This window comes from Crinia signifera, chromosome 3 (genome assembly GCF_055691185.1).
Source record: "Crinia signifera chromosome 3, ASM5569118v1, whole genome shotgun sequence".
In the NCBI taxonomy this organism is placed as follows: domain Eukaryota; kingdom Metazoa; phylum Chordata; class Amphibia; order Anura; family Myobatrachidae; genus Crinia; species Crinia signifera.
The window spans coordinates 231,218,224-231,232,811 of NC_139219.1; the positions used below are offsets into that span (position 1 = coordinate 231,218,224).

Below are 14,588 nucleotides of genomic sequence, written 5' to 3' on the forward strand. Positions count from 1 at the left end.
GGGCCCCCTGAAGGCTTAATCCGCCCCTGTGCGCGTATGCATGTGAAACTTTATCTTACAGTTACAGTATTTATGTCATTGTCTGTCTGAAGATAAAGCATTTTGCACTTTATGTAAGCATTGTAAATGAATAAACCTTTATGTTTTAACAGGTTCCTGCAAGGAAAATAATTGTGCAATGCCTTGTTCTTATAATATGTGCAATATCACCAGTAATACCAGCTGCCCTGATGGTTGGGATTCTCTATGCACAAAGGAGGTTAAAAAAGAAGAACATATTTTGTATCAGTCCAGATAGAATTAATATGTGTGGCCAAATCAACCTTTTCTGCTTTGACAAGGTAATCTCATTTTGCACACCTATTGTAATATAGCAATATTATATATACAGGGCCGGCGCCACCACTAGGCAAATCTAGGCATTTGCCTAGGGCGCCGGCCACTGGAGGGCGGCATTTTGTGCCGCCCGGGTACCTGTCCTACGGCGCTGTGTATTTAAATCTGGCGGCGGAGGCAGCGGGGGTCCCTGCAGTCCATTAGAAATCACGAGCGCTATCCGCCGGGCTATGCGGAAGCGCTTCTAGTGTGAAAACTCTGGCAGCACGGCGCACGCTGATCTCAGCCAATCAGCGTGCTGCCAGTGTTTTCACACTAGAAGCGCTTCCGCATAGCCCGGCGGATAGCGCTTGTGATTTCTAATGGACTGCAGGGACCCCCGCTGCCTCCGCCGCCAGATTTAAATACACAGCGCCGCAGCAGGACAGGTACACCCCCCCCGCACCGGGGCGTCCCCACCCCGACTCGCCTGGGGCGCTCTGGTGTCTTGCGCCGGCCCTGTATATATAAAGTAGGTATTATCTCTAGTAGCAATAGCTCATTTCATTTTCCCCTAAGGTGTAAATTTACTAAGATGGGAGTTCTATTAAAGATAGGAGGTTGCCCATAGCAACCAATCATATGCTATCTATATCTTCTTGTAGGTGCTACATAAATAAGAAATACAATCTGATTGGTTGCTATGGGCCACTTCCCATATTCAACAGAACTCCCATCTTAGTAAATTTGCCCCTAAGTGGTGCTAACGTAGTTGTTTCTGAGAACTTTTATTATGGAATTGTATTCATATATGATTCTCTAGTCGCTAAGCACCACCATATTAACTAATATTTTGTAACACACTACTGCAGTGCAAAAACTATATGGCTCCAAGTCATGTGTGATGTTAAGGCAAAACGTGCCTTACTTTAATATATTCTATCAAATTATTCATTAAGGTGCTCAGTCACATTACTAATGTTTCCTTTGTTAATTCTAAATGTTATCATTTTATTTATTTGACATGTAGACTGGAACCTTGACAGAAGATGGACTTGATTTAATGGGTGTAATACCAACAGAAGGCACATGGTATGGCTTCCACGCTTATAGTATATTGATGTATATTCTTGCATTATGTCATATTTGAGTAACCGATTGCTTTCATAGAAACAATTTATTTGAATGAATGTATTATACTTTATCTGTTACATATTTATTTTTTATCAGATTTATTAATTGAATTTTCTTCTTACATTTCTTTAATTGAATATGTTTGTATTCATGTAACTTGTACTTGCTTAGCTTTCAGAAAATGGTTGCACTAAAAGAAATGAATGATCTATCTTGGGGACCACTGTATGCCGCCATGACATCCTGTCACTCTATAATCATGGTTGATGGGAAATTACAAGGCGATCCTTTGGATCTTAAAATGTTTGAAGCCACTGGCTGGGTAAGCCTTTCATGGTAGGGTTTCTCAATAAGTAGTTTTGGGTACATTATATGAGTGATATACTGTATATTTCTAATATTCCAGGTAATAGAAGATACCTGCATTGATAATCATGATGAGTACTCTTCCCAGAAAATGGATGTCCGTCCTGGATTAAACTCAAAAAATGTAAGCATGCCAAATTGAAAAAAGAAAATTCTGTGCTGCTAATTTCATGTATTGTTAGATTGATGGCTTCAAAATGTGATCACATGACTTATGATGATGTAATTTTTTTTGTTTATTCTTTAACAGTGTACAGTAAAAGGAGTAAAGGTTTTGTTCCAGTACCCCTTCTCCTCCTCCATGTTACGTATGTCTGTAATCACTCAGGTTATTGAAGGAAATGAGTTGATGGTTTATATGAAGGGAGCCCCAGAGATGGTGGCCAGTTTTTGCAGGCCTGAAACAGGTACTGTCTGCTTTCATTAGCCATACATGTGTAACTTATTTATTATTCAGCCAATAGAATGTTGTCAAAATGACACCACATGCTAATGAATGAAGATTCAAATTGTACATGTATAAAGAGTGTCTAATTTCTAAACAGAAAGATATACAAAAAATTACCCCGGGCGCAGGTATTATGGGCCCCAGTGAGGCTCCCATTACCTGGCAGCAATAGCTGCAGCAGCTCTTCTCAACCTAGATTGAGCTGCTGTACCTAGAAGCAGGTACTTGTTTAGTTTCACGGCGGCAGCGCGTGCCGCTCTAGTTTTGAATCTTGTCAGCTTGCCAGACTGCCTTAAGCTACGTTAGCAGCGTAGCACCTGTTTGAATCCTGGCAGCTCGCCAGCTGCCTTACTTCTGTAATCTACGTTATCAGCATCCTACGCTGACTCCGCGGCAGCCCAGCGCTGCTACTCCTAAGCTCCTGTCAAGCCTAGTGAGCGCCTCTCACACAGCGCTGGTGCCTGCATGATATCCTCTCTTCTGTGGAGAGGGGATTCGAAACTAGAGGGGCACGCGCTGCCATCGTGAAACTAAACAAGTACCCAGAAGCATTTTGGATAATGGATTATTGAGCATTTCTGGATATTGTTATATTTCAGTGAGGTATCTTGTATTTATATAAACACATCAAACACATGAAATATACACAAATATATTTTATTTGTGCATGAAAAAAAGTTTCAAAACATGAAACAAGGTTTCAATAATTTTCTTGCACATATTTAGTACCAGTGACATATCATGTCCCTAGTAGTGCCAGTTACATATCATGTCCCCAGTAGTGCCAGTTACAGATGTCCCAGTAGTATCAGTTATACCCCTTTCCCACTTTAGCTCTTAAACGGTAAATTGCCAGGTTTTTTGCCTTTTTAAACAGGTAGAGCTGCAGTGGGAAAGCTCCAGGGTTCTTTAACCGTTTAACAAATACCGATATTTGTTAAACGGGTAAAAAGCAGTTTTCTACCCATTTAAGAGCCTCTTTTTTTGCAATGAGAAAGGGTCTTAAACGGTATTTAAGATCCCACACTGGTCTTCCTCCTCCCCTGGTACCTGTCCTGCCCCCCCCCCCCCTCACTTGGTACCTGGCAGCTGGTTCCTCTGCCCTCCACCCTCCCCCTCCCCTGGTACCTGGCAGCCAGTACCCCCACTCGCCCCCTTCCCCTCGCACCTGGCAAGTGGTACCCCCACTCATCCCCCCTCCCCTGGTACCTGGCAGGTGGTACCCCCAATCCCTCCCGTGGTACCTGGCAGCATGTGTGGATCCGGGCAGTGCGGTAGGCATAGAAGGCAGCGGGCGTGCCTAGGCTGCTAGTCGGCATGTGCCCGGCTAATGCATGAAAGCATGAAAGGAGGAGGCTGCAGCAGGTGCACAGACAGCGCAGCTTGTAGCGGGGGCACTGGGGATCCGGGCAGCGTGGTCCATGTTCAGGAGGCAGCGGGGTCCATTAGGAGAAGGTGAAGTGAGCGGCAGGGTCCCTGCCGCGGATGGGAACTGGCTAGTTCCCATCCGCGGCCTCCTGAGCATGGACCGCTCTGCCCGGATACCCAGTGCCCCCGCTACAAACTGCACGCAGACAGTGCGCACCTGCTGCAGCCTCCTCCTTTCATGCATCAGCCGGGCACATGCTGACTAGCATCCCTGGCACACCCGCTGCCTACTTTACCTACCGCGCTGCCCGGATCCACGCACTCTGCCAGGTACCAGGGGAGGGGGGAGCGGGGGTACCACCTGCCAGGTACCAGGGGAGGGGGGGAGCGGGGTACCACCTGCCATGTACCAGGGGAGGGGGGGGTACCAACTGCCAGGTACCAGGGGAAGGGGGGGGGGGGGCAGAGGCCAGGTACCAGGGAATGGGTGGTATATTACTGGTGAATTACCGTTTTTGTACCTTTCAAAATGGGTTCAATGTGAAAGGTACAAATACTGGGTCTTTACCAGTTTCTGCAGTGTGGAAGCAGTATTACAGATGTCCACAGTAGTGCTTTTAGTATATTGTACATTGCGGAAACTATGGTTTTCAGAATAATTTGTATAGAGTATATTTGGATACTGTACTTAAAAATGTTATTTCCTACAAAAGCCAAAGCAGCACAACATTATAAAAAATTGGTAGGTAGTGTAAAATATAGAATATATTTCAGACTTACAGTAGGCTATGTTTTTTTACTCCACACTCCTTTCAATGGAGCCTAACCCCACATTGGTCTTTCCAATGCACTTGTCCTAAATTGTTTTGTACTATAAGTCATTGTTTTCTTATTTTTGCTAATTTATGCTTTTTGTTAGACGCTACGGAACCCATGTGGCGACATAGCAATAACCACTAATAATAATATATTTTTATATATACAGTATGTATTGTATATGTTAAAATATTGTAAAGAATAAACATGCAATGATTAGCTACAGTATAGAACCAATTAAATCAGTTTGGCAATCATGTTACTCATTCTATTATTTTTAAGTTCCCAGCAATTTTTTTGATGAACTGCAAAGCTACACATTTCAAGGCTTACGAGTCATCGCACTGGCCTTCAAAGTTCTACAAAATGAGAATTATGATGATTTGGAAAATATTGAAAGGTACGTACTTCGAAAACATTGTGTAGTTTAGGAAAATCAAACATTTTGTTTATACCATCATCTCTCCTGTTCCCCAACTGCCTGAGTGTCACACCTCTACTTAGCCCCACACAGCCAATCCCTGGCTCTATCCTGTCGGTTCCAGCTACGCAGAATTGTTCAGTTCTGCGTACCCTGTATTGTTCTAATAATGTGTGCCCTATGTACGGTGCTGCAAACCATTGTGGTGCCTTATAAATAGTGTAATAATAATAATCTATGTAGAATAATGATTATGGCTGCATGTATGGGGTTGGGTCAGCTGCATAGATGCGATTGACTCAGAAGAACTGGTTCCAGGTGATAGATCTAGAGTGTCTAGATAGACAGTCAATATGTCTACCCCAAAAGGTAGACATGCAATAAGTCGACAGGGTCAAAAGGTTGAAAACAAAAAGTTATACGCTATATAAGAAACTGTTAATAAATAAATAAATATACACATGACAAGGTTGACATGAGTTACCCATTTTGGTACTTATGTAATATCTGGACTCCCGTTTTTCTTATGAGACCGCGTCCCCTCACGGGGCTCGCTGCGCTCACCACGCTTCATGCACTGCGCTCGCCACACTATATAAAATCAACTCCATGCGTAGTTGGATAGTAGGGGTATGAAAAAATGGGGTGCATTTAAAATGGGAGTCCAGATAATACATAAGTACCCACATTTTTTTTTTAAATAGTTTGTTTTTACTTCACAATCTATGTCGACATATAGGGAGAATACAATAGCCCAAAGCATGACTAGCCACGCAAGGGTACCTTTACTCTAAAAGGGTATCCATGTTGACCTTTTCATATGTTTACCTTTTTTGTGTTGATCTTTTGACCCTGTAAACATTTTGACCCATGTGGACCTTTTAAACCTGTTGACCTTTTAAACTTGTTGACCTTTTGACCTATTCCATGTTTACTTTTTTGGGGTAGAGCTATTGACTGGTTATCTAGAAACCGGGGGGGGGGGGGGGGGGGGCGGTATGAAGGGTCATATTCGTACCCATTTGATGTGAAACAAGTACGGATTCCACACATCAATAAATTTCCGAACATACAAATGCGTATGATTCTTATTTTTGTAATTCGTCTATTTTTACATTTCTAAAAAATATGAATGGACACACCGTCGATAGAATATGGCCGTACGGCCGCATTCATTTCAATGGTACCGACAAATTTACTAATGATTCGCATTGGTGAATACGAATCACAAGTAAATATGAACATGGTTTTAATTTGTATATTAGTGAAGCCTGCATGGATCAGTCAGTTCCAGGCTTCTCAGTGAATAAAAAGAATAAATAAATTGAAAAGATGGTGTGGGGTCCCCCACCCACAGCTAGAACCAGCTTCTGCCTCAAAAAACGGTCCTGGTTTTAGAAATTCACGGTTCCAAAAAAGTTGGGGGATCCCCGCAATTTCTAAAACCAGCACCAGTCTCAATAACCGGTCCTGGTTCCCAAAATACGGGGAACAAAATGACTAGGGGTATCCCATATTCTGAGAACCAGCACCGGGCCCAAACAGTCAGCAGGCTAATGCCACAGCCAGACTTTATATGTATGTTCCCCCGGCCAAAGCATTAAACCTTAACTGGTCATCCCAGGCAGGGACCTTGGGAGGGGGGAACCCCCAATGAATGGGTCCCTCCTCCAGGATACCCCCTGCCTGGGCTGAAGCCCGGGGCTTTCCCTGGTGGCCCAGGGTGGTGGGCACGGGGCTGATGCATGAATTGTTAAAAAATAGAAAAAACTCTTTTGTAATGTTGTGGAACTACAAGTCCCAGCAAGCCTGCACTGCATGCAGGGACTTGGAGAACCACAAGTCCCAGCATGTGGTGCAATAATGGGCCTGCTGGTACTTGTAGTTCTACAACATTACAATAGTGAAATAATACACAGAAGAAATGTACAAGTTTATTACATACAAAAATGTCACACACTATACGCACATATGGGGTCTACTACATGTTGTTCCTCTTCTCCAGTAGTATCATTTTGGGTACCTGTGAAAGGAAATAATGCTCACCAAGCCATCGGGCGAAGATCCCGTCCTCTTCATAGCTGTACGCACCCGGGGGACCACAGCGAGAATGTGTTTGATGACATTCTTGGCTCCTCCCCCAAACCAGGAGTTAGTCCCAGCCACCAGCCAATCAGGAGCAGAGATTTCCCAACTTGTTCTACTATATAGATGGTTGGGTTGCTATGGGTAACATACCATCATCAATAGAACTCTCATCATAGTTAATTTACCCCACTGACTTGGCACACTTACTTAATGGAGGTGACACATCTTTGTTTTGAGAAATGGACCCAGTTTCCGCTCCCTTCTCTGCTCTCAAATGCCCTCAGCCCGTCAATCAGGCAGGTGCTTAGGGGTCACTGTGTGCATGGATGCAGGACCCGTTCTGCACATTCACAGAATGGGTCGTGGACATGTGTAATGTCCCCACCATTGAACATATATGCTAACCATTGAGTTTGCATCAAATTTGCCTACCCTTTCGGAAGCTCAATTTTTTAGGTAGTCCCTTTACCCCCGGAAGAGAAGGTGGCTCTGCTTCCTATTAAAGTGGGCAGGATTGTATGCCACTCACAGGTAAATCAAAGCGAGCTGTGGGAAAGGGGCGGAGCTAAATGACTGGATCACTGTCACTTAGCTAAGCCCTTCAGTGCTTCCCTATGTTGGGGGTGGAGCCTAATGATGAAGTGCCCTGCAGTGTCCTCTTCTCCAGGCTTATCCCACAAAGGACACTTACATAGACTGTAACTATGGTTATTGTACATGTCTGTAATCAGGCCCATAGTCTCTAAGCACAAATGATTGGCAGAACTTGTATTACTTTTTTTTTTTAACTCCGAAGGGAAGAAGTTGAATGTGACATGAATTTTCTTGGATTGCTGATATTAGAAAATCGTCTGAAACCAGAGACCCAGCCAGTCCTAGAGGAATTGAAGGCAGCCAACATCAGGACTGTTATGATTACAGGTGGGAATGGACGCAATGGTTTCAAATGTGAATGTATTAATTACTAGTTGACATGAGTGATTTGACTGCTAGATTTAAAGTGGCATTTTTATACTGTAGGACAGAAGAGAAATGCCTATAAATACAATTTCCACTTGAAATCCAGCAGCAAAATCAAAGAAAGAAACAAATTGATACACATGCAAACTCTGAACCTATTCCATTTTCCTTATTGATAAATATGTAATTTAGGCCACATTATGTAATTTAGAGAATCTGTAATGTTAAAAAATTTACCACACACTGCAGTATAGCACTCTATTGCTCTTGTCCATAGGCGACAATATACAAACAGCAACAACAGTTGCGAAGAACTGTGGCATGATTCCTGCTGGCAGCAAAATTGTTCTGGTGGAAGCTCATGGACCTGAGGATTCTTCTCCGGCTTCTGTCACATGGAAACTTTTGGAGTATCCAGTGGATAAAGAAAATGCAAAAGTAATTTACATCTTAAAATCTAAAAAATTTTTATGTCTTTGTAATGTCACCACTTTAACATTAAATAAATTATAACATTTTCCACTATAGGCGAATCTACCCTGAAAAACTTTTCTCTCAAGTATTGCAAACTTTGTCATTTGGGTCTATAGACTTAAGGGGCTTGCACGCAGGGAGATGCTGAGCGTTATGCCATCGATTTGGCATGGGAGATTCAGCATGAGAGATTCCCCTTAAGCTTCCCTGAATCTAGATCACTGAGAAAGTGTCAGCGATGTGCACCAGCGATTAAGCATGGGAGATTTAAGTTAACGCACATTAACCTAGATTGCTGATTGCTATCGCCCACTACACAAAACACAGGCGATGTGAAGTCTTTTGCTAAGCAATCTGACTAGATTTATCCAGCATCGCTATCACTATGGGCCCTATGCACACAGTGATGTGTGTTTCATTTCTAAGCGATCTAGTCAAATTAAGTCAGATCACTCTTATCACTACGTGTGTAGGCCACATTAATGATCAAAAATGTCTCTGCAATTAGTGAATGCAGCATTATTAGTAAATGCTGGGGACATCTCCAGCATTAAAGGAATCATATAAAGCAGTGCAATTAAAATTTGCCATCCTTATTTGTTTCTTTATAAGTAAAGAAAACCCCTTTAACCCTTTCAAGTTCGACATCTAGTCAGGCTCAACAGCCCTAGCTCTAGTAGCAGATCCAATGATTAAAATAAGAACATTAACATCATTCAACATTCAATATAGACCATTTTTGAATAATAAAAACAAAAATGACAAATAATTTGAACCTGGCTGAATCACAAAAAAAAAAAAAAAAAAACTAGACTGCAAAAGGTTAAGCAGCTTCTTTTATTTTTTAAATGTGCAAAATGCACCTAAAGAGTATATTTTGAAAATACTGTAAGTCACTTTATTATATATAAGCATTGTTTAGATACTGTTTCTATTAGTAAGTCTAATAAAACCTCTCAGTCAGATGATTATATTTGGGCGGTGGGAGAAAAACATTCCTCTGTCTACACTCAGGCATAACCTGTGCATCCAAACCTGACCTCATTCCGTCTGGCTTAAATAGCACTACTGCATTTCACAATAGAAGTTCAAACTGCTATCCATCTCTTACTATGCATTATATGTCTATACTAAACCACATCACTTTAATATTAACAGGAACTCTGCATCAACATTGAAGACTTTTTGGACACCAAAATCCAGAACAATGATTATTATTTTTCAATGAGCGGGAAGACTTATGAAAATCTAGATAAATACTTTTATGATTTGTTGCCAAAAGTAAGTGATTATGTTGGCAAGCTCTTTATAAAATGTAATACATGGCATAACCAATTTAGTAGACTTTGTGAAATCAGCATCCCAAATAGCTCATGCAATTCATTTGAACTATCTGCTTATCAGTTTAGGTACTTGTGTACTATCACGGCTCCCATCTCATCCCATCTCATTGCATACCATAAGGCTTAAGATGGTATACAATGAGATGAGATGTGCTGCGATGGGACCCGATCTTATACAATTTTAAATTGTATACCATTGTATATGGCATAGGATGAGATGAGATGAGATTTTAAATTGTATAAGCATACTAATGGGTGCTTTCAAGGTCAATTGGCCTCGGTATAAGATTTTTAATTGTATAAGCACCCTAATGGGTGCTTACAATGTTAAATGCACCCCCACGCCAATCCCACTATCAACGCCAACCCGAAGCGTGGCGAGCGCAGCGAGCCCACGAGGGGCGGCGGCACGCGTCCTCCGACCTTTTCATACCCCCACTATCCATGTCGGCGTGGAGTTGATTTTATATAGTGTGGCTAGCGCAGCGAGCCACCGAGCCCGAAGCGTGGCGAGCGCAGCGAGCCCCGCGAGGGGACGTGTCATACATGTAAAGTATTACGCGTCCGCTCGCCACGCTTCGGGCTCGGTGGCTCGCTGCGCTCGCCACACTATATAAAATCAACTCCACGCCGACATGGATAGTGGGGGTATGAAAAGGTCAGAGGACACGTACCGCCGCCCCTCTCGGGCTTGCTGTGCTCGCCACGCTTCGGGTTGGCGTTGATAGTGGGGGTGCATTTAACATTGTAAGCACCCTTTAGGGTGCTTATACAATTAAAAATCTTATAGGGGCGCCAATTGACCTTGAAAGCACCCATTAGTGTGCTTATACAATTTAAAATCTCATCTCATCTCATCGTATGCCATTGTATGCCATATACAATGGTATACAATTTAAAATTGTATAAGATCCCATAAGATGGAAATCGTGGGAGCCGTGATAATACACAAGTACCTCAGTTTGATTAGTCATTAGACCTTACCCTTTTGCTGGGTATACACCTGGCAAGCAAGTCTAATGATTAGTAAGCTTTTTGCACAATCAATCTTGTGCTTATACACTTACCAATCTTCCACCCCAAATGCCTGGCCACAGAAACTGGTAGTGACGAAATACATCCAAGGGTTCTAAAAGAACTGAGCTCTGTCATAGTACTGCCATTATATCTGATCTTCAAGGAATCAGTAAATTCAGGGAACGGTACAGAGGGACTGCAAATTATAGACTCATCAGACTAACATAAATTGTGGGGAAAATATTAGAGGGGATAATAAGAGATAGCATGAAATATTTTTTTAGAACACAATAGGGGTTCGCTAAAAAATAAATCATGCCAGACAAACTTAATTAGTTTCTACGGAGAAGTCAGCAAGAATGTGGAAACATTGCCACATAAAATGTTGCATAGGGGGAGGGGCCCTAAACTGCACACCCTGGACATATGAGGTGCTACCTGCTGAGACTTGTAGTGCAGCAAGCAGGAGGAGGAGTTTGCAGGTGCACACTAAATATATATGCTAGACCTTTTAATATCTTGCTATATTGCATTTGAGGTTATTAGCATAGTAATGGCCATTAGTATCGGCTTGTCCACCGCGTCCAGGTTACCTCATTAGGACAAGTCCCTAACACTACTCTGGGACAAGTCCAGGGCACAGGGCCCCCCAGGCCAGCCCAGCAGAACCACCCCATGGCATCACATTAGTGTAAAATTAAAGTGATAGTAAAAGGGATAGGGGAAATTATATGTGATAGGACTTACCAAGGTAAGAAGTAATAATAAATGTGAAGGGTGCTACATATATATTAAACAAACTAAAGGGGTGATTGAAAGTATACGATATGATGCCATGGAGCAGCCCAGCAACAGCAGCCCAAAGAGCCCTGAGCCCCAAACACGGTCCCACAGACTAACACTCAGCATATATGTATAGTAGGACTTACCCTCATAGTGCCAAGCTGAGGTGTGCAGTCTTGAATGTTGGGACTCCAACCTAATTAAAATCAATTTGGGACAGGTGGGTGGGGTGCAACTTGCACCCCACCCACCTGTCCCAAATTGATTTTAATTAGGTTGGAGTCCCAACATTCAAGACTGCACACCTCAGCTTGGCACTATGAGGGTAAGTCCTACTATACATATATGCTGAGTGTTAGTCTGTGGGACCGTGTTTGGGGCTCAGGGCTCTTTGGGCTGCTGTTGCTGGGCTGCTCCATGGCATCATATCGTATACTTTCAATCACCCCTTTAGTTTGTTTAATATATATGTAGCACCCTTCACATTTATTATTACTTCTTACCTTGGTAAGTCCTATCACATATAATTTCCCCTATCCCTTTTACTATCACTTTAATTTTACACTAATGTGATGCCATGGGGTGGTTCTGCTGGGCTGGCCTGGGGGGCCCTGTGCCCTGGACTTGTCCCAGAGTAGTGTTAGGGACTTGTCCTAATGAGGTAACCTGGACGCGGTGGACAAGCCGATACTAATGGCCATTACTATGCTAATAACCTCAAATGCAATATAGCAAGATATTAAAAGGTCTAGCATATATATTTAGTGTGCACCTGCAAACTCCTCCTCCTGCTTGCTGCACATAAAATGTTGCTAAGAAAACTTGGTAACCTAGGGGTAAGGGAAAAAATAGTTTTTGGATAAAAAATTGATTATACGATCCTGAACAGAGAGTAGTGGTAAATGGTAAACATTCCAGCTGGGGAAAGGTCCCAAGTGGAGTCCCGCAAGCATCATTATTGGGTTCCACCTTGTTTAATATTTTCATAAATGATATAGGTGATGGCCTAGAAAGTAAAATTGCAATATTCATCGATGACACAAATCTATGTAAGGAATAGATTCCCCCCCAGGAGGGGATGTGGAAGCACTGCAAAATGACTTAATTAAACTAGAAAATGGGGCGATAGGTGAAAAATGTGATTTAATGTAGATAAATGCAAACTAATTCATTATGGAAGCAAAAATGAACATGCTAGTTATAAGTCAAATTAAGTTAATATGGAAAGCTCAGCATTGGAAAAGGATTTAGGGGTCATCATAGATGACAGGTTGAGTAATAGTGCACACTGCTCAAGTGCTGCAGCAAAAGCAAAAAGGACACTGGCATGCATTATAAGAAGAATGGACTTGAGAGATGCCAGTGTGATAGTGCCCCTTTATCAATAGTTGGTGAGGCCACACTTAGAGTACTGTGTTTTGTTCTGGGCACCTCACTTTAAAAAATACATAAATTAACTGGAACGGGTTCAGAGAAGGGCAACTAAACTAATAAGGAATCCTTAGTCACTAGAATATAAAGATAGGCTATACAGGCTGAATATGTATGCACTAGAAAAACAGAGGTTGAGAGGAGTTACTGTATGATTAATATGTTCAAATATAGGATTGGAAATCATAAGTAACTAGGAGAAGACATATTCATTAACAAGATCTACTTAGGACGCGCGGGCATGTACTGAGGCTTGAGGAAGAGAAATTCCATACGGAATTAAGAAGGGGTTTAAGTTCTAGAACACTTTGCCAGAAAATGTGATACCAGCAATTACAGTAAATGTGTTTAAACTAAAAATGGATAAGTTTTTGGCCATAAAGGGAATCGTATAGTTTTGACTTAGTCAAGTCATAAATTAGACTTGTTAAATAGGTTGAACTCAATGAACTGTCGTCTTTTTGCAACCTAAATTAATATGTTACTATGTAATTGTAGATGGTTCCTGCGGCCGACATTTGGGTTGGGTGGTGGATCGCCTGTACACACAGGAAGATGTACCGATATACCAATATAATATATCTTCAAGATATATTAGCATCTGTTGGACTTGTTGACTGTAGTAGTAATATATCAGCAAGTGTATACGCAGGTTTAGAATGTGTTCTAGATGTGTAGTTAAGATGGAAAAGGCAATAATTGTATGTTGCATATTACATTTGGGACACAGTTATTAAGAATTACAGTAACACGTTCTCATTAAGGTGCTGGTTTGCCCTATATCTGGGAGATAGGGTAACCTATCTCTGGTAGTAAATATAATACATCACAATATTATCCATATTACCAGTTTACTGCCTGATTGATGCATTCACATTTTTTCTATACAGATACTGATGAATGCAACAGTTTTTGCGAGAATGTCTCCAGGGCAGAAATCAACAATTATAGATGAATTCAGAAAGCTTGAGTATGTATCATAGAGTTCTATATAAGGTGTTTGTCATTTACAGGGACAAAGACATAACTCTTATGAAGAGATTTTCTGTAGTGGCAAGATTGAACTTTTGTGGGTGCTTCAGATCAACCGTTGGACAGTGAGCAGTGGGCAATGATGCAGCCCTGGCATGGTTGGCAGCTAATGCCAGCTACAGAGATCAGAGGACCTAGTTCCAGGGTCATGTATGTAGTATGTGTACATGTAAAGAGAACATGGCAGATGGTCCCTTGGCATCCCCCCATCAGTGACACAGCTCATATGGGCTTGTGCCAGTGCGGGTGATGCACAGCTCAGGGTGTGTGACAGTAACCCCTGAATAGAGGGTAGATGCTCGCACACTTGTGCCCCCTCCCCACCATTCCTACAGCAAATTTTCTCTGATCTCTGCAGTCAGTGGAGGAGTGTGGCGATAGCTGAGACCTCCCACACTGACTTATCTGCTGACTATCACGGAATCCAGTACGTGTGGCTACTGCACTCATATTCACCGGCGTGAAAATTGCAATTTTTTTGCATTCTTTGCAAGCAACTAGGAGCTAAGGAGAAGCTACCTGCCAAGTTTCAATATTGTAGGCCTTGTGGTTTAAGAGATTTCATGAGTCAATCCAAGAGTAAATCTTGGTT

General features: G+C 42.2%; 1 protein-coding gene across 1 annotated transcript in view; it reads left to right on the top strand.

The window, feature by feature from the left end:
- LOC146062976 (putative cation-transporting ATPase 13A4) overlaps positions 1 to 14,588 on the top strand; it is a 121,008-nt gene that overhangs the window by 88,099 nt on the left and 18,321 nt on the right. The window contains 10 exon segments of the mRNA XM_083174986.1: positions 153 to 341; positions 1,346 to 1,407; positions 1,621 to 1,771; positions 1,856 to 1,939; positions 2,066 to 2,222; positions 4,730 to 4,847; positions 7,753 to 7,877; positions 8,194 to 8,354; positions 9,549 to 9,671; positions 13,855 to 13,934. Coding sequence (XP_083031112.1) covers positions 153 to 341; positions 1,346 to 1,407; positions 1,621 to 1,771; positions 1,856 to 1,939; positions 2,066 to 2,222; positions 4,730 to 4,847; positions 7,753 to 7,877; positions 8,194 to 8,354; positions 9,549 to 9,671; positions 13,855 to 13,934 — 1,250 coding nt within the window.